General features: G+C 40.3%; 1 protein-coding gene across 3 annotated transcripts in view; it reads right to left on the bottom strand.

Moving 5' to 3' along the window:
- Positions 1 to 3,368: 3,368 nt before the first annotated feature.
- Positions 3,369 to 26,656, bottom strand: part of KCNK10 (potassium two pore domain channel subfamily K member 10) — a 55,277-nt gene continuing 31,989 nt past the window's right edge. For all 3 annotated transcript variants that reach the window (XM_014264535.3, XM_005483143.4, XM_026791178.2), the window contains 4 exons: positions 25,314 to 25,474; positions 11,949 to 12,135; positions 7,914 to 8,056; positions 3,369 to 6,023 (listed from right to left, as the gene is read on the bottom strand). In XM_014264535.3, coding sequence (XP_014120010.2) covers positions 5,391 to 6,023; positions 7,914 to 8,056; positions 11,949 to 12,135; positions 25,314 to 25,474 — 1,124 coding nt within the window. In that variant the 3' untranslated portion in view covers positions 3,369 to 5,390. The remainder of the gene's footprint in view (positions 6,024 to 7,913; positions 8,057 to 11,948; positions 12,136 to 25,313; positions 25,475 to 26,656) is intronic.

Here is a 26,656-nt window from a genome sequence, read left to right as displayed (position 1 = left end):
GCTAGCACAGGGCCATTCTTCAGCTGGTTCCTAAGAACTCACCAGTGGGGTGGATAAGGCTTGCCTTTAGGGTGACCTTCCCATCCCAGCATGATCCAGCCCACAGATTATGCACTGGCTACACCAGGACAACTCCAAATCAGCTTTTGCAGCTGCTTCCTCCATGACTTCAACAGCACAAGTCAACAGAGACTAACAATGTTATGAACTACAGTGGCAGAAGGAAAAAACACAGTACAGTTTAACAATGGTATTAAGGACAGTAACTGTTACTGATAGCAAAGGAGATGGGGACCTTGGGAAAATTTCAGCAACCCAAAGGAATTTTCAGATCTACTTTTTTTTTGGTGATATATTTTAGCCAACCAGTTTCATACATTAATCTACAAGTCTTTTTTTGAGTTCCACAGATTTGTGTCAATTTGCCTGGTGTTTTCATTGATATTTAAATGCCTAGGGAACTGCTTCTGAAGCTCAGCTTATTTGTGTTTAGTATTGATATAATGCCATTCCAGTAAGTACAAGTTGCACAGTAGAGATTAATTATAACAGCAGGCCTTTGCTATAAAAAGCTTAAAAATAACAAGGCAGCTTCACTTTACTGCAGAGACATACAGGGGCAGATTTTGTCCTAGATTAGACAAAACATAGCTCAGAACAAGTAAATGTACAGGAAGGACTGAAACAGTCACCTTTCAAATTCATATCTGTTTAGTAGGAGACTTCCTGCTCTAGGTTAGTACACAACATAACATGATGCTTGGTCTTTACCTGTAATTTATTTCTAGTGGACGATGGGATAAGTGAGAGTAGCAGACATCATGCAACCTGTCAACACAAATAAACCCCTGAGAAAACCAAAGCTGGCAAACAAGCAGCCCATGTACAGCATAAATACAAATACTTCAATGAAGGGCTTTTAAGGACAAGGTTTTAATAACCTGAACTCAGACATAATTTCATTTATTATGGGTTAGAGATTTTTGTAGAAAGTCTCTGGCATAGTCCATTAATGGCTTTGGAGGAAGCAGACTGGTACTAGCAACATCCTAAAGCCAGGCAGCAGAAGCTCGGGTGATTTATAATTTCATGGCCACAATCCAAATCAGGTTCCATGAATATAAATCACTGGTGGTGGGGGGGGGATTATTGTATTTTATTTACTATTATTTCTAGGATTTATTAGAAATAATGTTCCCTATTAAGTAGTAATGAAATTATGAATCTTTTGAAAACCAGTAGCTGCACAAGTTCAGCAATGCTTATGATGGTTAATGGTTCAGAAGGATTCCAAAAGTGGTGTAGCAGAATTCTCCTGCACAGAGGGGGAAAGTGGGACTGTAGACCTGAAAGCTACAGGGATACAGCAGCTGAGTCATCCTCTGTGTGTGAGGGCTGCAGCTACAGAAAATCCATGTTTCCTTGCTCTTTCAGGTCCCAATTCCCATGTCAAGTCATGTTATGCTCAGGGCAGGATCAGAGAGTTAAAGTCAGTAACTCACCCTTCAGTAACCCAGCTGCTGGGAAATAAGCTGATAAACTAATTTAGAGAAAGAAGTTTTGGATGTGGGTCAGACTACTTTTGCTAAAAACTTTCTATAATGGTGGAATAGCCTCACTAGAAATAACATTACAAGTTTTTTTATAGGTGTTACTGAATGCCAGAAGATGAGAATTTTAGCCATAAAAACACTTGATGTTTAAACTGATTCTCTCTCAAGCTGTTGCAGACAATTAAAACCAAGGGATGCCCTTTAAAAGGGTAAGAGCAACTTAGCTCATTAAAATGTCATCTTAGGTGTCCAGATGTTTCTGTCTGGCCCCCTATGAAATACACCATTTGCACTACCCATATTATAATAAAAATTATGTATATTGAGGTATTTAATAGACAACCATCTACAGAAAATATTTACTCCTGTCATAGCCTGGCAACTTTCTCAATAAGTTTCACAGACAAAGAAATGGAGAGGAATGAAAGAGAGCATTTTGTTTTCATATAAAAGGTCATCAAATGCTCTGCTCAGTATCTCACTGAGAGTTTATTGAGCATCACCTTTTGTCCCTGAACCATTATATCCCAAACCAGGGGATGCTGAAGAAACAGCTGATAAAATGTCAGCCAGGGGCTGCTGCATGGCATGGCCAAACAAACTAGACTGATACACACACACCATCACATAGAATATGGACAGGGGACAGATTGACAACTAAGAAAGTTAAGATTAAAACTATGCCAAGATGTCATTGTCCTTCTCTTGCATTAGAGCAAACAGTTCTGAGTTTGTCCAACAAATTTTGCCTCCTCACTTTTCCATGTTGATTTGTTTTCTGTGATTTTCCTGTTGTCCAATTCCCTGTTCACACAGACAATTCCTACAAGTCAGACTTTACTTTTCCTGACCTCAATCAGAAGAAATGCCCTGGCAATGGCTAAACTTTATATTTCATATATGGAAAGTGCATGTCCCATATCCTTACAGATGTCTGTGTGAATGTGCAGAACTCTTCTATTGCAGGCAAACATTTCTTGTGAGAACTCATCTGAAGAACAAATAACACTGCATGCATGATACTGATCTTGCCATTTGGTAACCAAGGAGAATTATTTGCAAAATTGAATGGATTGCATACTTTAAGAGTCAGATGAGATGTTTTTGGTGTCAGATCCTTCAGAGATGCAAAGCACAGGATGATGTAACAAGGAATTACTGCAATTCTCAGACCCGAATTATGCATCTTAGCACTTCTGAACCTTTTCTGAAATTCAAACACAAATCTAACCTGTAGCTTTCACTCCTAACCTCCTACCAATAAAACACCAGATCTGAACAGCATTGCTATATCCAGATATGCTATCCTGACACTACAGAATGAGTGATGCTCATGGATAAGACTTCAGAACTTTGCTCATATGTGGAACTCAAGGCCTGCCTAAAACCAGCAGTAACAGGTGGGTTAAAGAGCTCCAGAGCTTGAGGAGATCTGCACCTTGCTGGTGTCTGCCTGGGGCTTGAGGAGCATGGGATCCTGAGGTGGTCACCAGCCCCCGTGTTTGTGAAACCCAGCACAGGGCTGCCTGGCACAAAGGTCTCCAGAAGCCATGGCAGCTCTTGAGTTGAGTGGAACCTTCTCCAGGGTCTGAGATTACTGCCCTGTCTCTGGTAAGGTGAAGCCAGAGCGCAGCCCTGCCCCTTAAGAGATTCACTGGTGAAGTAAGCAGAATTCAATCTCTCTTGGATCATATTGAGTTAGAGCAATCCCAAATGACTTGAAATTTTTCAAACATTGCTTTTTCTTCCTTGATTTTCAGACAGATAATGAAATTATAAATATGACATTTCAAGAGAAGTAACCAGCAGACAGAACAAACTAAAAACTTCTTTATTCCTCTGCACTAGTGGAATTTGGCTCCCTCCTGCAATTTCAGCAGAGTTATTAGATATGCAAATATGTGTACTCAGAATTTGCATACACAGTGCCATGCTTCCGTTCATAGCCATGGCAATCTTGAATTCTGGTGGCCAGTTTGGTTTTGAGTTGTCTTATTGTACATAAAATCTCAGAAAGTATCAGAGAATCATACATGCAGTTTTGTGTGTGTAGACATCAGCATGCAATTCCAAAAGTCTGTGTCTGCATGACCTGTGGATGTCTGCATGTTTGACTAGCTTGCATGAGTCTCTGCAATCAACATCCATGCTTACCTTACCTATAAGCCTACAGTTTGAATTGCAAGAATATTTAGGATTTTGTGAAAACTCGGGGAAAACATTGCTGGTACAATCATGTGTATCTCATTTCCAGCATGCATAATCTTTTATCTGCAATGGCCCACCCAGTAGCCCACAGGCTGACACTATAAAAATTTAGTATGTTTGCAATTCCCATTAATTATTTTGCAGCATTTTCTTTGAAAACACAATTCCATGTTTCATATTCATATGCCCAGACTGCACAAAGGATTTCTAAAAATGCCCACAGTTTAGTTACATTTCACTTTAGTCTAGAAATGCAGAGTGCTCATGTTTAGTTCTTATCAATAAAAGGGATAGCAAGTTTCCAACAAAGATTGTACTTGAAAGAAAATGAACCAAATAATTCAAAATACTTGTTTAAAAAGTTAAAAAAATATGACAGCATTAATGGCACTTAAAGCTATAAGCACTTAAAAGATTACCACAATATTTTTTTCCTAAATTTCTTTTTTGTTTTTTCTTTTTTTTTTTTCTGAGACTATGACAGCAGCTTATGTCTAAACCAAACCCAGCAAAAGGGAACAGAGAGCCCTGAGATTCTATGGTAGCTCTGGCCCTCATTTGAATCACATATATGCTTTTATGTCTATTTTTAAAAATTCAGATTCAGCTAGAGAACAGCAGTTTGCTGACATGCAAAAGCTACAGTTTCCCTTCTCTTCTTGTAGTCTTACAGCGTTAAAATAGAAGGAGCTTTTTCAGTGGTGGAAAGTGTGAATATGAAATTCTTAAAAAAAAAAACTTGGGCCACTGTTTTATACTTTTAGCCAAATATCATTAAATTGATGTTTCTCTTCTTTTAAACAACATAACATGAAATGTTGTATTTTCTTCATATGCACTTTCTTGCTGTGACTTTACATTGAATTTTCCCACATGAGAAAAAAAAATCCATTTGTTTATTTTCTTTTTTATGTTTTTTTTTCATTGCTTAAGATAAATACCCACAGAGGATTTTTTTGTTTTGTTTTTTCTTTTTTTTTCTTTTTTTTCTTTTTTTTTTTTTTTACTGAAAAGAGCAATCCAATCCTTACTTATGTCTATGTTGATTTTCCAACCAGCACTCAGCTGCTAGCTGTGTCCATGGACATTCTTTTGGCATTTGGAAAGGTAATGCATCTGACTCCAGTATAGGAAAAAAAACCAAAATCTAGCTTGGATCACGTGCCAAAACGTAAACTAAGCCTTACTGAAAGTGTCTAGTTCACTCCAATCATTTCTCCTTTTTTAATCACCAGGGAAAGGCTTTATGGATGCATACTCCATTACAAAGATACAGTGTTTTTCATCCCTTTCATAGGCCCTTCTTGCATAGCTGCCCTTTGTCTAGTATCACACCATGGTAGGAGCCCTCTCGTGATACTGCCATGGTCCAAGCCCTTCCTTTGTGTCTTGCCCTGGTAATCTTATACAGGCTGAAATTTCCATGTGCGTAGCTTTCTGTTGCCATTCTGCAGTGCTGTGTTCCTGATTTGTTTTGGCAGAGCAAGCTTGAGTCTTTATGGCACAGTGAAATAATCTTGGATGATATATAATTCAGACTGAATAAGGAGTCTGTATAAGGCACGTGTCTCAATATATATGGATATAAAAACACCAACATTGTTAATTCAAGTTAAACATCTTTTACATTTAACTTCTCTCTTGAAGTAACACTTTGTTTTTCTGCATCCTTTCTTTGGCTTCATTGGAAATCACTCCATTTTCCAGGTCTGAGTGCTGCAGGATAGAGTTGGTCAGAACTGCAGTGCTAGAAGTATTCTTGGAATTACGCATCTTTTCTGTCTCCTCTTCCTTTTTTTCTTCATCCAGTATTCTATCAGAATAGTTTCTGAAGGTCTCATAAATTTTATGCATATCCTCAGGCATGGTCTTTTTGATGTCTTTGTTTTTCCTTTTGGTCATCTTAGCGGACGATCCAAATTTGTTGATGATGTTGTCCTCAGATGCCCCCTGCCCGTGCTTGTTGAGCTTCTCTGACCCTTTCAGGCGCAGGTTGTTGGGCCTGTTGTTGATGCTTTCCTGAGAGGAGGCCTTGAAGCGTCCTGTCTCCAGGGTAGCAAAGACAGAGCGTTTCTCTGGAGAGAGCATGTCCAAGGAGTGGGCCCGCTGCTCCAGGCCCAGGCGCCGGCGCTCCATGCTCCGGATGGTGGCTGCCCGCTGCAGCTTGTCGTGGATCTCCACGCTGAGCCGCCGCCGCGTCTCTCTGAACTCGGCTGTCACGTTTGCTTTCCACTCTGCTGCGTGGGCTTTTATTTCTCCAACCTTCACAACATGAGGAAAGAGAAATTAATTTTTTTTTAAAGAAAAATCTTTCCTATAGAACAGTAACACAAGAACTTTATTCTGTAGCATGAAACTGGGAAGAGGTTTCTCCACTGCATCCATCTGGTCCCAAACTTCAGTAGTAAAAGGCTTGCACTGGGCAAACTCTAAACCTACCAACTGATGGCTTTTGTGACATAGAATTCATCTGCCTGTGTCACTTTGCCACCTCACACATTTTATAGCTGTGTTACATGGTGGGATATGTTCATGCTAATCCATCCTTGATTAAGAACAAAATTGCTGACTCATAATGTCAGCAATAGATGGTCAAGAGTGGGCAAAGTTAATCACATACAGTTAAACCAATACACTTCAGAGCAACACAACAACCAGTGCAGAGAAATGTGTTTTCCTGTATTGTTCATGGATGCAGATATTTAGTCCCACTGAAGGTTCTGTTTAGAGCCACAGAATCACAGAGCAGTTAATCTTTAATACCCATTAGCTAATTTCAAGTGGCCCTCTGACTCCCCCAGTCTAGGGTTCATTTTCAGGGACAAATGTAGCTGTCTTTTATGGAGATTTCCATTGCCCAACTGTCCAAATACCACACTGTCAAACCATCTGGAGGAGTTTTCAACACACATTCTGTACGGGCACTAAGACCATATGAATGTCCTGCTGTCTTTCTCTGTTTTACTCTTTTGCACTGGAGGCTGGAATAATGGCTAATAATAAAGCACCAAGCAATGGCTGTACTCAATAAATATGCTTTCCAAAATGAGAAAAATCAAGATAAATGACCAAGCAATATTTCAATTAAAATGGGGCTTTCTCAAATTCAGCTAAAGAACAGATTTAGGAGTACAGTGTCTGCAGGAGCCCACACAGTCAATGAGTTGTTTGTGCTGCTGCAGCCTGAACTCAAGTTTTTGCATCCCATAACCCACAAGGAGTTATCTTTTTTTCTGCAGGCCAGATGTGCAGGTGTCCATTTAGCACTGTGACAGAAGGCATCTGTGTGGGAGACCTGACTCGTCCCTGTAGCTGCCTGCTGATCAACAGAACAGCCGCACTCTCTGCAGTCTCCTTTATTAATAAAGATGCATGGGGGATGCACTAGGCCTTGGGTGGTGCAGATGCCTTCAAAAATTAGAAACAGCACTACCCCCCTGCCAAATTTTGCTATTTGGTTAACCCTGCCAGGTAAACTTTCCTAGTAAAGCAGGGTTGCCTTAAAATTTGAAATTATATTACTAACATCCTCCACCACAGGCTTCAGCTCTAGAGGCATGGCAATTGCCTTTTTATTTTCCACACTTGAGTGTGGAAAATAGAAAGAGAAAAATAGGAAAATAGGAAATAGAGCAGCATCCTCTTTGAATCAGGGAGGGCATCTTCTGAGTGAATTTAGTCATGCTCTCCTTGATGCTGACTACTCAGTTTCTTCAACTTTTAGAAACAGACTACACAGTAAGGGACCTGAATCTAAACTTCTATTCAGAACCACATTCCCTGGCATAGGAAAAGACAGAAAAATCTCCTAAGTTTTAAGGTGAGGACACTGAAATTTTTAGTACCATTTCATAGCTAGTTTCAGAGTAAAGACTGGCATCTCATTCAATAATTGCAATACTACTGATGGGTTCTGTGTATTTTTGAGTACTGATAGAGGTGTAACAGCCTTGGTTGTTTCCTTGGCTTCTTTCTCTTCCTTTGTGAAGGAGCTAAAGATCAGAGCTTACTGTATACCAAAGGCAGACAGTTAACCACAGGGCATATTTAGCACTGGCCATGAAGAGCAGCATCCTTATTTGGACAAGCAGGAATCAGGCCCTTAAATTTCTCTTGTAAAATGGCAAACTGCTGAGAAATTACTGATCATACCTCTTCTTGTGTCTTCTTGGACAGGACTCTTAACCAGTCTCCAATCATACTCAGAACAGCAGCAAAGTAGGCAAGGCCAACAAGGATCCAGAACCACACTAAGGGTTTGTACCACTCCATGTATGCGATGTTAGCATCTCCTCCTGAAATAAGCATATAATTATGCTTACAAATCATGAGGTGACAAAATCATTACAAAATATCAGCAATTCTGAAAAATGCCTAATAGTATTTCCTAATTCTTGTCAACAGCACTGCAATTCTGATAATAAGACAAAAAGCCTGTCAGAACACCCCCATGGAAGGTCAGACATTTGAGACTTGGCAGGGACCCAAACATTGGTTTGGATGTTAATCTCTCCCCATAGACTGCATGAATCACACACTTTGCAGTCTTTAAGAGTCTGAAACAATGGGAGGTAGGGACTGCTGTTGCTATGGTACAAGAAGCCTCTTCTGATCATACATGTCCCTGAGGAAGCTCACTAGGAAACAGATTGTCTGGATCTATCTTGCAGAGTAATCAGGTGACTGAGAAAGCATGAGACCACTTTTTTCAGCCTATCAGACACTGTGTTTTTTCAGGCTCCATGCACAATTTTATTTCCAACTGTAGTACAAAAACCTCCCAGATTCCCAAGAGCTGGGATTTGTTCTAGGGGAATAAGGCAGCATAGCTCCATTGACACTGCTTTAAACATTAAGGTAGAGTATTTCTGATTTGCTATTGAAGAAACAGAGACACTGAGAGATTAAAGTGACAGAAAATAAAAGGGGCAGAAAATCTCTCTCAAAACCAGCAATAAACCCCAAATCTCCTGGTGATCACCTGCCTTAAACTCTTATAATGATAATGCCTCTGAAGTTTTCTTATTCAGGGCCTTCCATATGATTTTTGGAAAATCATGCTTGTTAGTAGCCACCCAGCTGTGGATTATGTTCTCCTAATCATGTGCATATAGAACAATTTAATATTCACAGCTTTTTTTTACTATCACATTAATAAACAATACTGAAATGTTGTATTATTAAGAAAAATATTGTAAATTATTTTTATTTCACACTGTGATACCTCAAAGAATATCAGTTAATTCCTTTACACATCTAAGTGGTTAAAATGGACAAAGCTCACACAATCACTTCTGTAACTGAATGGTCCTAAAACTTTCTTTTTTATATCTGGGTCTTTCTTTGTTCAGTGACTTTTTTTCCTCAATAATTCATGTCTTCTATGCCAGTATGTCATGAAAAAGGAAGATTAGAGTATTATCTACAAAAAAGACTTGTCTACTGTCCTTTGACAAAGAAAATTTTGTAGTTTTATTTGATGTTTTTAACTCATTCTGTTTATAGGGACTAAGAAGCACAATCTGACTGTTTGTAACACAGGCAACTTAATACCTTTAATTAGGACCACTGACAGGAATGAGGAGTAGAGGTCATGCACTGATGGGAAAAAAATTCACTTATTTTAACCTTTTCGTTAGCAAAGCAGCTGTGTGAAAAAAATGTCTCTCTTATCTCTCCAGCCAGCTATCTCAATTCCCTCTTTGGAAATTGTATATGGGTAGACATTTATAGTTCCTGCTTGTACTGTATTAATCTTGGAGAGTCTCCCCCAAGTACTGAGATACATACCCCATTAGTCTGTCTCTCCTACAAGAGTTTTCCTTAACAGGTCAACTGCAATGTCAGCATTTCTGCCAAGGTTAGGAAACAGAATACAGGTTTTGAAATGCTGCAGCTCCTGTCGTAGCAGCCCACTACTGCATCTGACCAGAGAATTCTACAGACCTATGGCTCAGCTGTCCTTTGTAAAAGCTTCTTCCATTCATCATTTGGGCGGCTTGCTCCTGCAGTCAGCCTCAGACTGAGCACTAATGGACTAATACAAATCTTTAATTCAATGGGAATGCAATTTTACTTTTCACAGAATCACAGAATCACAGAAATTCTAGGTTGGAAGAGACCTTTAAGATCATCGAGTCCAACCCATGTTCTAACACCTCAACTAGATCATGGCACCAAGTGCCACATCCATTCTTTTTTTAAACTCTTCGAGGGATGGTGACTCTACCACCTCCCTGGGTAGATGATTCCAGTATTTGACCACTCTTTCTGTAAAATACTTCCTCCTTAATTCTAGCCTGTATCTCCCTTGGTGCAGCTTGAGACTGTGTCCTCTTGTTCTGTCTGTTGTTGCCCAGAGAAAGAGACTGACCCCCAGCTCACCACAGCCACCCTTCAGGGAGTTGAAGAGAGTGATAAGGTCACCCCTGAGTCTCCTTTTCTCCAGGCTGAACAACCCCAGCTCCCTCAGTCGTTCTTCATATGGCTTGTGTTCCAAGCCCCTCACCAGCCTCGTTGCTCTCCTTTGGACACGCTCAAGCATCTCAACGTCCCGCCTAAAGTGAGGGGCCCAGAACTGGACGCAATACTCCAGGTGAGGCCTCACCAGTGCTGAGTACAGGGGAAGAATGACCTCCCTGCTCCTGCTGGCCACACCGTTCCTGATACTGGCCAGGATGCCATTGGCCTTCTTGGCCACCTGGGCACACTGCTGGCTCATGTTCAGCCTACTGTCAACCAGCACCCCCAGGTCCCTTTTCACCTGAACACTGTCCAGCCACACCGTTCCTAGCTTATATCGTTGCAGGGGGTTATTGTGGCCAAAGTGCAGGACTCAGCACTTGGACTTATTGAACTTCATCCCATTAGATTTTGCCCATCCATCCAACCATTCCAAGTCCCTCTGCAAAGCCCTCTGTCCCTCTAACAGATCAACACACGTTCCCAGCTTAGTGTCATCTGCAAATTTGCTAATAAAGGACTCTAAACCCTCATCCATGTCATCAATAAAATATTAAACAGAACTGGCCCCAGCACAGACCCCTGAGGGACACCACTGGTGACAGGCCCCAGCTGGATGCAGCACATTCACCACCACTCTCTGGGCCCGGCCATGCAGCCAGTTCTGAACCCAGCAAAGAGTGCTCCTGTCCAAGCCACGGGCTGCCAGCTTGTCTAGGAGTATGCTGTGGGAGACAGTGTCAAAGGCCTTGCTGAAATCCAAGTAAACAACATCTACAGCCTTCCCTGCATCCACTAGGCAGGTTACCTGGTCATAAAAGGTGACCAGGTTGGTCAAACATGACCTACCCCTCCTAAGTCCATGCTGGCTGGGTCTGATACCCTGGCCATCTTGTAAATTTTGCATGATGGCGCTTAATATAAACTGTTCCATTATTTTGCCAGGTACTGAGGTCAGGCTGACTGGTCTATAATTACCAGGATCTTCCTTTGCACCTTTTTTGTGAATGGGTATCACATTGGCCAGCTTCCAGTCATCCAGAACCTCACCAGTGAGCCATGACTGTTGGTAAATGATGGAGAGTGGCTTTGAAAGCTCGTTTGCCAGCTCTCTCATTACCCTGGGGTGGATCCCGTCTGATCCCATAGATTTATGAATATCCAAGCATTTCAGTAGTTCTATGACTGCCTCCTCTTGGATAATGGGGGGACCATTCTGCTCCCTGTCACCATCCACCAGAATAATTCATTGCATGATAATGGATAATCAGGACTTTCCAGGCTCCCGCTATCTACACAGCTGAAGGCACACAATCTACAAATGGCAAGGCACCTGGACCTTAAATCAGCCTGTGTTGGGAATTTAGCTGCTAGAGAATAGAAAAGTACAAAATCATGGCTAATTCCAAGTCCTGCATCTGCACAGATAGCAGTGTCCTTGGGCCTAGCTGTGGTATAATAACAAACAGTGAAAGAGACGTGAGAAAAGAGACATGTAACCCCTAAGGAATGAGGAAGAGTTGATAGTATAGTTTAACCAATAGATTGCTTAGCTTACAGAATATTCATAAGCCTGGTGTTGTACTGCACAGTAATCCCAACAGAAACACCCGGCATGGTTTCACTGGAACATAACACATTGTGAAGAGCCTCCTCTCTATACCAGAAAGCAAATTCTAAGAGCCAAGGCCCTTGTGCAGAGCACCTTGGCTCAAAGCTTCTCACCTGCTACAAAGTCACCGAAGCCAATAGTGGTCAGAGTGACAACTACAAAGTAAATGGACTCCAAGGCTGTCCATCCCTCGATGTGTTTGAAGATAACTGCAGGAATGGTCACAAAGACAATGCAGCCTGCCAGGACGAATGCGATGGTGGAGATCACCCGGATCTTTGTTTGACTCACTTGTTTATTCTAGAAAAAAGAAATAACAGGAAAAAAAAAAGTTTGAGTGGATTTCTGGAGCTGCATTCTTTGTGAATGACACACTGATTATGCTGGTGTCACCTGGTATGTCTCTTTCTGTCTTTTGTGAGCTTGTTGGATGGAATACAACCCTCTCTCCCTGTTAGTGAGAGTCCTGTGCAGTAGTAAACTCCCATGTCTGGCCCCAGTTTATCATGATTCCCATTTTTTATGCACGAGGAAGTGACTAATCTACCACAAACACCACCTGGAAAAACATTCCTAAGCTTCAGAAAGGCATCAATATACTCCATATCAGGTTCAATGCCTAAGAAAAAGTGCACATACAAGTATGTGTACACCCACATTGCCTCACCAGCACCAAGCATTCAACAAACAGGACCAACGTTAAAATGAAAATAAACCCCTTTTCCCTCATTGAAAAGTTGCATATTTATGTAGAAATAATTCATGCTTTGGGTTTTCTAGACTCAGGTTTTCCAGCTTTCATTCACAAATATGAAGGTTAAATCTCCTTTTCAAAAATAGAAAACTGTATTATTGGTTTACTCCAGAAAAAAAGGATTTATGTCAAATACCAAACAGCCTGAGATAAAATTACCTATGTAAATCCACACTGGGAAGCTCTTGAATAAAGAGTATGTGTAACTGGCTTCTATAAACTGAATTCAAATATAGCAAGTGTAATTGTAATATTTTATGCTCCTAAATCATATAAACTCTCAATTTCTTTAATATACACTTAGATTTTGTTTCTGTTAATATTGATGCAAGCCTGGATTAACACAATTGACTCTGACAGATTTATTTCAGATTTTCTCTGCTGTGAATAAACGCAGCACCCAATAAAGTTTCATGAGAAACCTGTAAATTACTAGAAACCTTACTGTGGATTCATTTCAGTGGTAGTGTAAATTCTCTATTTATTCTGAAAAAGCAATGTGGAGGTCACTGTAAGTCATATTTCCAAATTAGTTTTTCAAATAAAGCATCTCGCTTAACCCAGGAATGAGATTTCATTTCAGATTAAGGCACTGCCTAGACAGGAAATAAGATCTCAGAAGTTATCTTTGTAATATACAGAAGGGATATTGTCTGAACTGGTTAATATCTAACCAGCTTGTGAGCAATACTGTGCTACCCTAAAATGGGAGCATTTCTTTTAGAGATGCAGTGTCAGACCCTCGTTAAGTACTCCTCTGATCTGGGATGCATTCAGAACCGGGTAGCATAAATATATTTCATACTTTTAGTTCTGAAACTGTTTAATATGATCCCTACGCTTAATATTTCATTTGGGTGGTTTTTTTTATTTTCTGTGTCTGGATGAATAGAAATAGTTCAATAAGATTAGTAATATAATGCCAAATATAAGACATGGAAGAAACTGCCAAGTACCAAGGGGAAAAGCAAAAAAAAAAAAAAAATCTGAATTAAATCCTTATTGCCTCTTTTTCCAAAGAGCCATTTTGAGTATTTTGCTAAAATACCAAAGGACAATCTATCTTCTTTAAGAGGTATGGACACACCCTCACAATGGCAGGATTTCAGATTTTTTTCAATGAGTAGTGAAAGGAAAAGAACAGATCACATGGGTGTTACATAGTGTCCTACATTGGCACCCCTGCCTTTTTTCATTGAGAATAAGGATTTAACCAAATTGAGGTTTAATTTCTAGTTTGACCAAGGTGACTTGTTTACTTCTACTAAATGCTTCAGTTTCCTGAAATGTAAAAATGAAATGTCAGAAACCTTGCCTTGTGGAAGTTAAGAGACAAGTGCCTCTTGGACATCCTTGAACAAAAAGTAATTTGGAGCTGCCTGGCATCAAAGTAGTGCATAATAATTCTTCCCCTGTCCCCACACAGCAAAAATTAAAATGCACTTCAGTATGTGTCAGAATTGTCTCATGAGAGAGGCAGGAATGAAAAGAATGGCCTTCAAATTAGTAACAAATGTTCAGGACATCCCCTTGTCTGTGAGCCATAAACTCAGCCAAAGGTTTTTGGGTTTTTTTAAGTAAAAATGGTAACAATGTTAATGAAAGGATCTGTAAAAGGCCTGACTCATGGTTATTGTGCACCTTTGTCACTGACACAAAAGCAGAGCAGCTGAGGGTACAAATGAAGGTAGAAAGTAATGGTGAATCAGGCACAGCATTTTTAGAGCTGCTGAAAAGAGCACAAAAGCAGACTCAGAAAAAGAATTACTTAATGAACAATAACACATGAAATGCAGGACTGACATGAAAAGGAGGGTCGTTTTACAATTAGGCATGCGTTCAGACTAACTTCACAGTAGAGTCTAACTGCTACAGATTAATAAAAATGCTAAGGCATAATTGTACTGAATTGTAATGAAATATGTACATTGTAATAATGACGTACTACAAAAATTCAATCCACTGCAGTGTTACACCAAGTCATTATTACAATAAATAAATAAATAATCACATTTTATTACATTAAGGGTTGAGAAGTCTGAATAAGTTCACACAAATTTCTCTTTTATACAGTATTTTCAGCTTGGAGCAAAACATTGCCAAATAGCTGAGCAACTTCTGCCAGGCTAAGAAATCATCTGAACCCATCTTGTGGCATGAATACAGAATTTTTTATAAGTGTCTGAAAGAAAAAACAACAAACCTCTTCCTCCAGGAAAGGTAGCTTATCTTATAGTTGTTTTGGTAAAATTAAAACACCTTTACAAGAGATGTTTTCAACTCTTTTTCTTTTTAAGTTTGTTTACCCACAAGTTCTTTCCACAGTGATGAAGCAGATAATTTGTAAGACATTCCTCAAATATAAATAAATTAGTGCTGGCTAATGAGACCAATTTAAATCCACCTAGAACTAATCTGGAAAACATCAAAGAAGTAATCTAAGATCTAAGAACTGAGAGTTTTCTGTGGACCCATCAGGGTCATTCCCATTTTCCACAGACAGTGCTGATTTTATTCTTGAGGTGGCTAAGTGCTAAACTGGCCAAACTTTACTGATGCTTACATTAAATACTTTACATACATTACTTGCTTACATGAATTCTAACAACCTCCTGTCAATCTGCTGTAGTGCCAAGAGGGATAAAGACAGACAGAGTAATGAACACACCCTTATCAGTGGAATTTAGTTGTTATCCATCTTTTCCATCAACAACTGCAGCTTCCCTTTTTCATCATTTTGTATTATATATACAGCAGTTTTAGTAGTTTTGGTCTTACCTAATCATTTCAGGAGCTAAAATAAACCTGGAGTTTTTTACTTTCTTTTTTCTCTCTCTGGACCAATAGATCAAAGCCAATGTAGTGGATTATTTTATATTTTCTGCTTTCTTCAGCTGAATTAACTGAGGCACAATTTTTCTGACCTGAGGGTTGACAATAAAAGCACCAAACAGTGTTTTTAAGTTTGCAAACTGAGACCACACAGTTGATATATATTCCTATGCAAGAGGAGCAGGAGGCATTAAGTTGGGGGTCAAAAGAAGCTATAGTCATTTATCAGAGTAGACTAAATGCTAAATATGGAGAACATATATATATTTCCATGAACAGCATATTTCATATAAGTTTATTCCAAGATTCTGTAGTGTCACCCATCATTTCATAGAAAGCTCCTCCAGTATACAGTACTACTAAACCAGAAATAGCACTGGAACACTTGCTGCTTCACAGTGAGCTCAGATGGTTTTTCTGTCTTCCAAACTTTTCCTTTTCTGAATTCCTGACAAATCTCCCCAAGGCTCCAGGCAAGCTGGCTACCTTTTTACTAGATGACCATTGGCATATTTGTAGAGATAATGTAATATACCTGCATGGAAAATGCTGTCCTCATCTCTCCAAAAGGCTCTGCATTTTGGAGCAGAGAAAACATATTTCGAACAAAACACTTTCCTTTAGTATTTCTTTTGTTCCCTTCACTTACTCCTAACTTTTTGCCCTTCCCCATGCTGCCAATTATTCTCAGAACAGATTGTCTCTGCCCATGCACTAATTAAACAGCTTGTCTTCTAAATCACTTTCTCTAGACCAAAATATTTTAACACTAGGAATGACAGTCTTTGTACCAAAGCCATAAACCAGAATATCACATATATCAGCTCACAGACATTTGATATGTCCTTAGTCAAAATATGTTTGCAAAGCTATTGTGGATTGTGCAGGCAGTCACAGTTCACACTGCTTGTCTTTCAGCTTAGCCAAATGCAAGCCAGTCCTGGTCCACAGCCTGGCACACACAGTGAGGTGTGATGCCCTTCTCAACAGGCTATATGGAAAGACTGGCACAGCACTGCCTTGGTCATCAGTGATTTGGTCACATCAAGCTCTTTGCTGCCTGAAACAGTCACTGTGGGTTTCATTGTAACTTGTCCAAGCTCCTTCATGTTCAAAATGAGACTGAAACTAAATGCATTTTAAATATCGCTGACTTGGACGTAGCACCTAAGAAAAATATAACAATATTTTGTTCTTCTCTCTTCTCTGACATTGCTGGCTCCAGTCAGCTCCAACAGACTGTCATGGTTGAGCCTGGCACAGAGCCAGTGCCCCCCATGAAAATGCCCTCATCCTGGTGTCTGCTGTGAGATGTGACCAGGAATAAGCAAAACAGGCTTTAGCTTAAACATAAAGAACACTTTATTACCTAAACTACAGGAAAATAGGGAAAGACTATAAGGAAAAGAAAAAAAATTGAAAACCTTACAAAAACCACTTTCCCCCTCCCCACTACCTGACTTTCCCAATCCGATACATTCTCCCAAATCATCAACTGCCCAGCCTTGGCCCCACACTTTAGTATACTCAAACTGCAGTTCATGAAGAGGAAAGGAGTCCTTCTTGTTCCATAGGCTTCCCCTGGAAACACACTGAAACCTCGTGTGCTTCCCTGTCACTTCGGCACCGCCCGGAAAAAGTCCTTTTGCCGCTTGTGACATCTTCCTTCCATGCCCAGTGCTCTCACCACTGACGCATGGACCAGAGCTGCTTTTAGGGTTGTCTTTCAAGGATGCCTTGTCTCACTCCAAAAAGGCACAGTCTCTGCTTTGGGACATCTGTCCCCCCCATATTTTTCCAACCCCCTGGGGCCGGGGGGGTCCTCACGAAGAACCCTCCTGGTTTTGAGCCACTGCTTCCCCCTAAATGCAGTCTCTGTGTCACAGGAACAACTGAGTCCATGGCCACAAGAAAAGTCCAGCCAAAAGGCCACTCCAAATCATCTCTTCCCATTCAATCATCTCCACGTTCTTCGGGCCAGGTCCTTGTCTCATCTCATCTCTTATCTCCCTTCTTATTCAGCTTCGAGGAGGATTAGCATTTTTGCAAGGCCCCAATCATGAAAGAAAGGGGTTAAAATTTTCAGTCTCTGTCTGTCCCGGAGCGGCACTCCCACACACGCTGCCCACACGCTGCCGCTCCGGCCGGGCACTCTTCCTCCCCCCTTCTCCTCCTGGGCCGGCTGCTATCACATTCGGTGTCGCCGGCTCTCTCTCTCTCTCTCTCTCTCTCTCTCCTGGGGGGGGGAATGGCTGCCCGAGGGCTGACTCCCTGGGATCTTCCACCCTTCCATCCTCGAAGCCCCCTCACCTCCCATCTCTGTCCAGGCCCAGGGCCTACCACATGGCTGCCCCTCCCCCGCCCAGCAGCAGCGGGCTGGACGGGGAAGAGATCTGACCTCTTCGCCGCCACGTCCCAAGAGAGAGTGCCAAGGGCAGTGCCCTGCTTTTTAACCCCTGTGTATTCTCGGAGGTGTGTCCAAACCCCACTGGCTACACCAGGTGCCAGTCTCAAATCCAAAACCTTCATTGGTTTGACCACAGCTTCCCAGAATTCCCACTCCTTCCTGGTCAAACCACCACACAGACCCACCTCAGGGCACAGCTGAGTCACTGAGATGACATGGTGGCACCTCTGGGAAAGTGTGTTTCAGAAAGGGCAGGAATGCTGGACAGGTAGAAGACAAGGGAGAGAACAAGGGAATAATAAGGGCAGGTGAGTGGGAGCTTTTCCATGACAAGGCTGGTACTGCAGGCTCTGCAACCCATGGAGGACCAGCAAAGGAACAGAGGAAAAGAGTTCAGAACAGCAGAGAAACCACTGGGTTCTGACCCCTGCCATTGGCTGCTGCACCAGAGTGACTGAAGGTGACCCACATAAACAACATGGGTGGAGGAGAGGTGTCTGGAGTGAAGCTGAGCTTGAAAAATGGGGAAGCATTTTGAGTGTTTGTGGGGATTCTGTTTCCAAACACTCAACTCAGTAATTAATTTTTTTATGCTAATTGTCAATAAATTAATTTAAAGTTCAACAGTCAAGTTTGTTTTGCTGTGAGAGTCCATGGTAAGTGACTTTGCTGTCTTTATTTTGACCCATGAGGTTATTTAGAGAACATTCCATTGTTCTTCCCATGTTCTTTCCATCATTGAAGGCGAGTGAGCCAATGGCTGTGTGGGTGCTTGCTGCCAGCCAGGACCTACTCACCACAGCAGTGAAGAAGACAACACTCCTTGAAAACAAACAGCAGAATTATAATATATATTAAAATATAGATGAGATTTCAGATAACTCATTACATGGATTACGTAAAGGAGGTTGAACCATTCTACCAGATATGGGCTTCCCCTACATTCTAAGCTCTTGGTGCCTGAGTGTTATTTTAGTTCTCATGTTTTATAAAGAATGCTGCTATGGCTGCACAAAAAGGTGCAGAATCCATCCTCTGCTTTGTAACTGTACTCAGTACCAGAGGAGAGACATATTAAAAGCTGTAAACAGTCACATTTATTATTAAACTTGGGAGACACAAACCTGAACTCATACAAGACACAGGTCAGAGTAAAGAAGGATTTATGTTATTTTTAACATCAGTTTTCTCCATAAAACAACATTTCTGTAGGTTGTTTGTCTAGACCCAGATGGAATATGCAACAAGCTTCTCACAGAGCAGTAGCTTTCTCTAATGTCATTTTTGTAAATCTCTGCAGGGATCTTGCTGCAGTTATAATGTGAGTACTGTCATGAAAATACAGAAACACTGGCTCAGACATTTTCTAGACTTTATACACCCTTTTCCAATCTTATTTCTCTCACTAGAAAGCACATAGAGGGATTTCTGATATGGACCCACTAATTTATGCATGTTGCTTATTACAAAATTAAAAATTATTATCCTAAACCTTTGTTATGGCTGAGCTGTATTCAGCCCAAGGGAAAAAAAAAAAAGAAGCAAAAAACCAAACTGAATAAGAAGAATCCATGTATACATAGGGTTCTCTCAAACACTGGAGCAGACAAAGGACAACAGTTGATGGCATAGACTTCAGCAATTTTACAGAGGCCAAATTTGTAATGTGTTGCTCCTCTCTTCCCTCCTTCAACTCATGTCTGAGTTGTACCTATATTCCCCCATCCAAAGAGTGCAAAAATGGGTTAATAAAGATTGTTCCACATAGCTTCCCTGTACTTGAATGGATCTGATCTTGCCATTCCTGGTATAACATACTCACCATCAATGACCAGAGGATAAGAACAAAATTAGCAAAATGTCTGCTACACTGAAGTTCCATCCCTTGAAATGGAATAGCTGTAAGCATCACTAAGCAAATTAAATACCAAGTTAGAGGGCCTAAAATATCAAAATCTGGGATTCATAGTGTTCCACTTGATTTTTTAGTACTAGCTTACTATCTTAGGTCTGTGCAGAAAAAGATACTTTTCTGCAGCTCAGATATGATGGAAGCAGTATGTGATCCAAAGAATAAACCCAACATATGGAAGACAGTGGTTTAACCTAAAACAGAATTCAGAGACAAATTTGGCTCTGGTTGATGAGGAATCACCACCTGAAGACACAACCCTCACCATCAAGCCTTCAAGCACCCCTATTTTAACCCTGCTCAGGAAATGGGACTCTTAGAAGGACCTTTAAGGTGTGACAGGCAAAAGAACAGATCATGAGCTGAGATTGTTTACATGCATTTGTTCTGGGTTTGTTAATTGCCTTTCTAATCACTGATTTTTTTTTTTATTTCTTTGCCTTTTTTGGTGGAAATGACTTAGCAAATTGTTAGTCTGAGGTCTGAACCCTGAACTTTCAGCTCATAAACCTTGTATAATTTTAGAATAATAATGTGAATTTGCAACAGTAGGTTGAATTTCACACCCTGTCCTGACAGCTCTGTTCAGACAGGATGCCAGCAGATGGCAGATAGATCACTGCATCAGACAGTTACTCTGTGGAACTTATTTGATTAAAAATATATAATTTTATACATATTATATAAAAACTTCATATATAAATTATATAATTTTTAAATTTTATTTTTCTTTACAGAAATTAGCAGTGAATAACACTATATTAAAAAAATAAAGTATAAAGTATTAATACGCTCAGTGATTTTTAGCAGCTAATAACACAGTGATGCTGGCTAGTAACGTGATGTAATTAAACAAAAAAAAGAGATTGTCTTCAACAGAGCAAATCCATGAACAGAGGGGAGACTATGAAGAAAGACTGCATTTTTAAGTGCTGCTCCTCTACACAGTTACCATCTTACACTAAGTTTTTTCCCCAGATTGTGTTTTCCATTCACTTTCAGGGAAGGAAATCCTGTCACTTTTGTAGTAAGAGATCAGAGAACCAAAAATCTCTAAAAAGAACTTGAATCTTTAAGTGAAATAGTAGCTAGAGTTGATCAGATGTATTCAGAAAGACAAACAACAAAGTTTAGGAAAAGTAGAGCTTTGACAGGTGCTAAAAGAAATTTTTCCGCCAATTCAATGTGACTACACCAGCCCCATCCCTATCTGCCAATTAAGAGGTACTTTTCCTAGGACAATACCAAGATTAGGTGATGTGTACTGTTATCTTTCAGAAAAATATTAACTGTAGATCACTTTCATAGCATGTGTCTGAAAACTAGAGCAAAACCTGTTCTCTGAGCTGAAAACCTGAAAGTGAAGCAGCAGAAGTGTGTGTTGTGACAAGTCCCTGGTTCAGTGCAGCACAAGAGGCATTGCCTTTCTGCACAAAGCAGTGTTCTGTCAGGGTGCAGCCTTGCCACCACTCATGTCTCTGGCTGCTTGCTCACATCCCAGTTGTGCAATTCACAGTCTACCAGCTGTGCTGCCAGACCTGTCCTCTGTGTCCTGCTGGAAACCAGAGGAGTGAAACAGCAACCAAGCCCAGGATCTGCTCACAGTGGCCTCACCTCAGAAGCCAGAAAATCCTGGAGTGCTCTCAGAAACTCATTGTGCCCCCGCTGAATTCCTGCATTTGTACTAAACTACAAGATAAGTGAAGATCATTTGGGTTATGCTAAACCTGTCTACTTCTGGTGAGAGTCTAAACACTCGTTCAAGGTTTGAAAAAAGACAATCTGAATTGGCCTATATTTAACTCATGATAATGGCAGCTGCTGTGTTCTGTGACAGAGTACTCTGCCTATGGAGTGCTTTCTATCTTTAGATGCTTGCAGACACTGTGTGTACAGAGCATGCCAAGAGAATGGGGCTTTGTTCTACTGTTTATTATAGAAACATACATACATGAGGGATCTTATGAACAACCTGTGAAAGATAAAAATGCAACTTTTATGGCATTATGTCACCTTGAAATGCATATTTCATTTCTGTTGTGTATGGCCTTGTACATATTCATTTTCTGGGGAATCACACTTGCATGCATGTAAAAACAGACTGGGACTCAGGTTCTGCCCTAGATTATTGAATATGGAATATACAGAAATAACCAGGAGCTGAGAAGACAGGGTTTTTGTGGGGGAGGCTTTGGTTTACATCTCTGACCTGGCTGATGCTTATTTACTTGCAACAAATATAACCATTCCAGTAGGACAGATGGCATTAACTATTCAATGCATGGTGTTTGGGATAGCGTCATCCTGCCAGTGCCTCCGATTCCTAAAATGGTACATGAAAAATCCTATTTTTTACAAAGCATTATTTTGCAATGAAGTACCTCCAGCCCTACCTCCTCATAAATGAGTAGTTGTTTTCCTGGCTAGTTACACACTGAAATAATGGTAACGTTTTGGATTAGAAGATGAGTGTTGGCATGTGCCCAGCTCCTCTGCTGAAATATTCTGTCAATACTGTTGGGGTAGTGTGTACTTGATAAGAGCAGATCTCTTTCTCACTTTATGTAGTTCAGATTGTTCTTAAAATTCCCACAGAATGCTGATTACTGCAGTAGCTAAATGTGGTATTCCTAAGGTCTAATTTGTGGTGTTAATTAAGGTAAGGTTTGTGAAGCTCTGCACAGGTCATGTCAGAGGCAGCAGAAATGCACTAGCACAAGTCCTCTGGGAGGAATCCTCCTTTCATCTTTGCAGATATGCTGAGGAATGCCATAGGCAAGCCGTCCCTAGTGTGGCATGGGCACCATTCTCACAGATACACTGTTGGATGGAGCTAGAAACCTGTTAAGGAAATGCTTTTGGTGGAAGGACTGCAGTGACAACAGAAAATTCTTCCTGTCCTTCCCACGTGCCGGTGTGTGCACACTGCATCCTACCTAGCTTCAAAAATGACCCTAACCACAATGCAAGATCAAGCTGCCCTCAAGTCCCTTCAACCTGTTCAGGCAATGACATAGTTGTAAGGATTTCCAGAACTCTCACTGCCCTGACATCAGCCCTGCAACATTCCTAAGAGTGAAGGCCATAAACAGAGGCAACTGGATGCATACAGAAGCAGAGTGCTAAGGCAGATGAACATGGAAATTTGATGCATTATACACACTCTTTCTTCCCATTCTTTCCACAAGAAACTGGACTGTCCCAAATTGCCTGTGAGGACAAATAATACAGATAGATAGTTTGTACTCTCTCTAGAGCGCTGATGCACTCAGTGACTGCTCAGCTACTTCCAGATTTGTCAAGCACACCACTCAACATGTTATTATGTTTTTCAGTGTCTTTTTAGCCTATATTTGCTCCTTTTAGTTTCTTGAATAACTACTCTCCTAATTCTTATGTCCTCTCTTTACAGGTGGTAACAGGTGGTTTTACACCCACAAACATTAAGGAGACAGTTATAAAATTAGAAACAAGTGTTACACATTGAGTTAAAATTTGCTCAGTGCTCAGCATTAAATCAAGAACTCTTACTCTACTTGAGGTTTCATCTGATTAGGTACAAACATTTATGAAGCCTAACAATGTAAATATAATTTGATAACAAAGGAAACAATTACTGAAATTATAATGATTTTTATATTCTGCATATGCCAAATGTTAAATAATCACCTGAAATGAAACCACTGCTATTAAGACTATTTACTGAGATGCATGTAAATTCTAAACTCTATCAGAAATATTTGAAATAGCTGAAACTCATCAGTAAGATTAATGAAGGAAACTATGTATAGCCCTGTTCACCAAATCATAAAATAATAGATGTAAAGGAACGTAATGGATTTATGACAATCAACATAAAAGGAATAAACACACATCTTGGCTAAACAAGAAGACCACAATCTCCAAATTCCTTTGAAGCTGACAAAATACCAAGGAGGAAAACAAATACTTTGGACAGCTATAAGCAACAAGCAACTGCATTGACTCAAGAAAATTAAGGAAAACTTTGAATACCAAAGGAACTCACATTGTGTGCCAAATGGGTATATTCTGGATGAAACATTACTATCAGCAATCATCTGTGAATCTTAAAATACTTTGAGTACGGATTATGCTTCAGCAGGGAGGCTGGAGTAGATGATCTCAAGACATCCCTTCTAGCCCCAGTTATTCTGTGATTCTCTGGTTATTTTAATCATAAACTATCATACCAACAGTTTAATGTCTTGTCCATGTCACTCAGAAATACAACACTCAGCTGACAATTAATCAAAGATTTTCTGACACTCAATCCATATCATGACTTCAAGATTGTAATTTTTCTTGGGCAGAAGCAGGCTGGAATGTTCAGAGATTCCACTGAAGTGAAGCAGGTGTAATAAAAAGGTAGACAAAAAAATTAATTAGGGATCTTAGTTGTGTTTGCAACAAACTGAACTGAGACACTTTTCAATAAGATTCTTTTCATTAAATGAAAATATAAGCCTTTTGAAGTGCTCTCCAGACAGGCATGTACATGCTTACTCACCGATAATCACTAGTCACTTTTCTACATTTATTCTGATACACTATTTATGTCTGGTCTGGGACACCTAAAAGTCATTTAATCAAAATGGAAAGTGCTCATTCTTCAGTCTAATACTTAATTACTTCCTTCCAAAAACAGTTACAACCAATTTGTTCTCATCTGTGGGAATGCTTTAGATGTCTATTAAACTAACCAGCTTGGGCAGCTTCTCATCCACTCCATCCCTGGAAAGACTTACCTTCAATTATGCCACTTCCAAGGGATGTATCACACAGGTCACCTCTAGAAGTTCTGCCTCAAAGAGAGAACCCCTGAAGTCAACCATTAGCAAGTTAGCAAAACAGCATTTGCCAGGTCTGTGGCACTGCTTGCAAAAGAACTGCTTACAGCAATTCAGACTCAAAACCAGAGGGTACTGGCAAAATAAAGGGAAATTATACATGAGAAAGTCTACACAAAAATTTAATGTAGGATGTCTTCCTGGTAGGCAGGGCAGAGAATGATCATGATTTCAGCCAGTGGTATTGCAGCAGTTTTTGTGGTAGAGCTGCAGATCTACACCAACACATCTGTTGCTTTGCAGTGAAGGCACATCACTCAACCATCTCTCTTCCCAGGTCTACATTCACAACAGCAACCCTGCTTTCCTGCTTTTCTTTTTGGCTGTATCAGTAACACAATCAGGACCACATCCCTGTTCCTTAAGGGAACAATTACCTTCTTTCCATTTTCAGTGAATAGATGTATATATCTAAAGCTCTTGCAGTGTTTTGAAGACTGTTTTATAACAATTCCCTGTAAGGAAACTAACTTAGGAGATACATTCTCCTGCAACACGCTCAATAAGGAGATTCAGAGTCTGACCTATAACCCCTGAATCATCGTCTAGAGAAATCTGTTTCTCTCCACTGACTACAGAGATCCTTACAGATTTTAACTATCATCTCAACATGTTTCATGGTGTCCAACATGTAAAAAATGCTGCAGGTAATAGCAACAAAATTAAGAGCAGGCAACACAAGCAAAAAACTGTCGGTGAACTTACTCTGAAAACTGTTTCCACCTTTGCAATACTTTTCCCAAAGATGGTTCCAAGCTGGTCTCCAATCCCAGCTAGCAAGAAGCCAAACAGTGGAATCCCAAATAGGGCATACAAGATGCAGAAAACCTTGCCACCAACAGTTCTTGGGGCAATCTTCCCATACCCTGAGGAGAAAAACAACTGTCAGACTCTCAGAACTTATACATGGCTTTTTAGAAAACAAACTAATCCGTTTTAAAAACCTGGTCTTCCTGCAGGCATACCTTTGTTTCATCTATAATTCCTATTCATAGACTTTCAATGGCATGATGTCATTTCCTGGGTAAGCCACCCTCTGTTATTCCATTTTTCTTGAAGCCTTAGCTACCCATATTTTCTGGACATTCTGTCTTTCTAAAATTGGTGTTTGCTTAATTGACCTAGTTGATGCCACAGCACAAAAATCCCTCCATGCTGGCCTGGTGCCTGCATGCTGTTGATCCTCTTGGCCTGTGCCACTGGTTTCCTGACAGGAGTGTGATTCACCTGAAAAGGCTCATTTTCAGTGGACAAGGCTCATTTTCAGTGGTTAGCTCATACTTTACTCAGCCCCTCATCATACTGACTAATTACACTGCAGCCTCCAAACTGTACCCACACCACACAAATCTGCCCTTGAACTCTTCTCAATAAAGCATAATGACTTCAGTAGACATGGTATTTCTGTTAAAATGCTAAAGAGAAAAAAACCCCAAGAATTGTGACAGTCATATTTGCCCCTTTTTAATTTAAGATCGGCTATTTTAATTGAAATGTCATAGAGATTTTGATTTTCACTATACATAATTACTTAAAAATTACCATATAATCACAAACCACTCATGCAATAATGATGCCTTGAGAGGCTACCTAGAACAGAGGCTAGACCATGTTAAAGGAATAAAGTATTTATTAAAAGGCCTTCAAAGGATACACCTTGGGCAGTACAAGAGCCTGGCCATGGCTACACCCAAGATGGACCCTGCGCCAGGAGTTTTCACACTTTTATAAGTTTTGGTCCATTTAATACTGGGGTTAATTGTCCAATTACAGCTTCAGGTTATGAGGTCCTACCTTTCCAAACTGCTCTCCTCAATTCACTGTTGTTTATATTTTTTGGGCCTGAAGCTGCAATGGTGTCCTTGGTTCTCAGGCTGGAAAAGGATTGTTTTGCCTGACTGAATTGTGAAGGGAACTTGCTAGCACTTTATATGAAGTTCAGAGTTACATACTAAAGAATCTGGAAAATATGAAAGCTAAATCTTAAGGCGTCAATAAAGCATCCAGAGAGGATGAAATCTATGAAAATATCAAGTCCTATTCCTGCT

This window comes from Zonotrichia albicollis, chromosome 6 (genome assembly GCF_047830755.1).
Source record: "Zonotrichia albicollis isolate bZonAlb1 chromosome 6, bZonAlb1.hap1, whole genome shotgun sequence".
Taxonomy (NCBI): Eukaryota; Metazoa; Chordata; class Aves; order Passeriformes; family Passerellidae; genus Zonotrichia; species Zonotrichia albicollis.
Note: the sequence above shows the minus strand (reverse complement) of the source record. Positions and strands in the feature narration are given on the sequence as shown.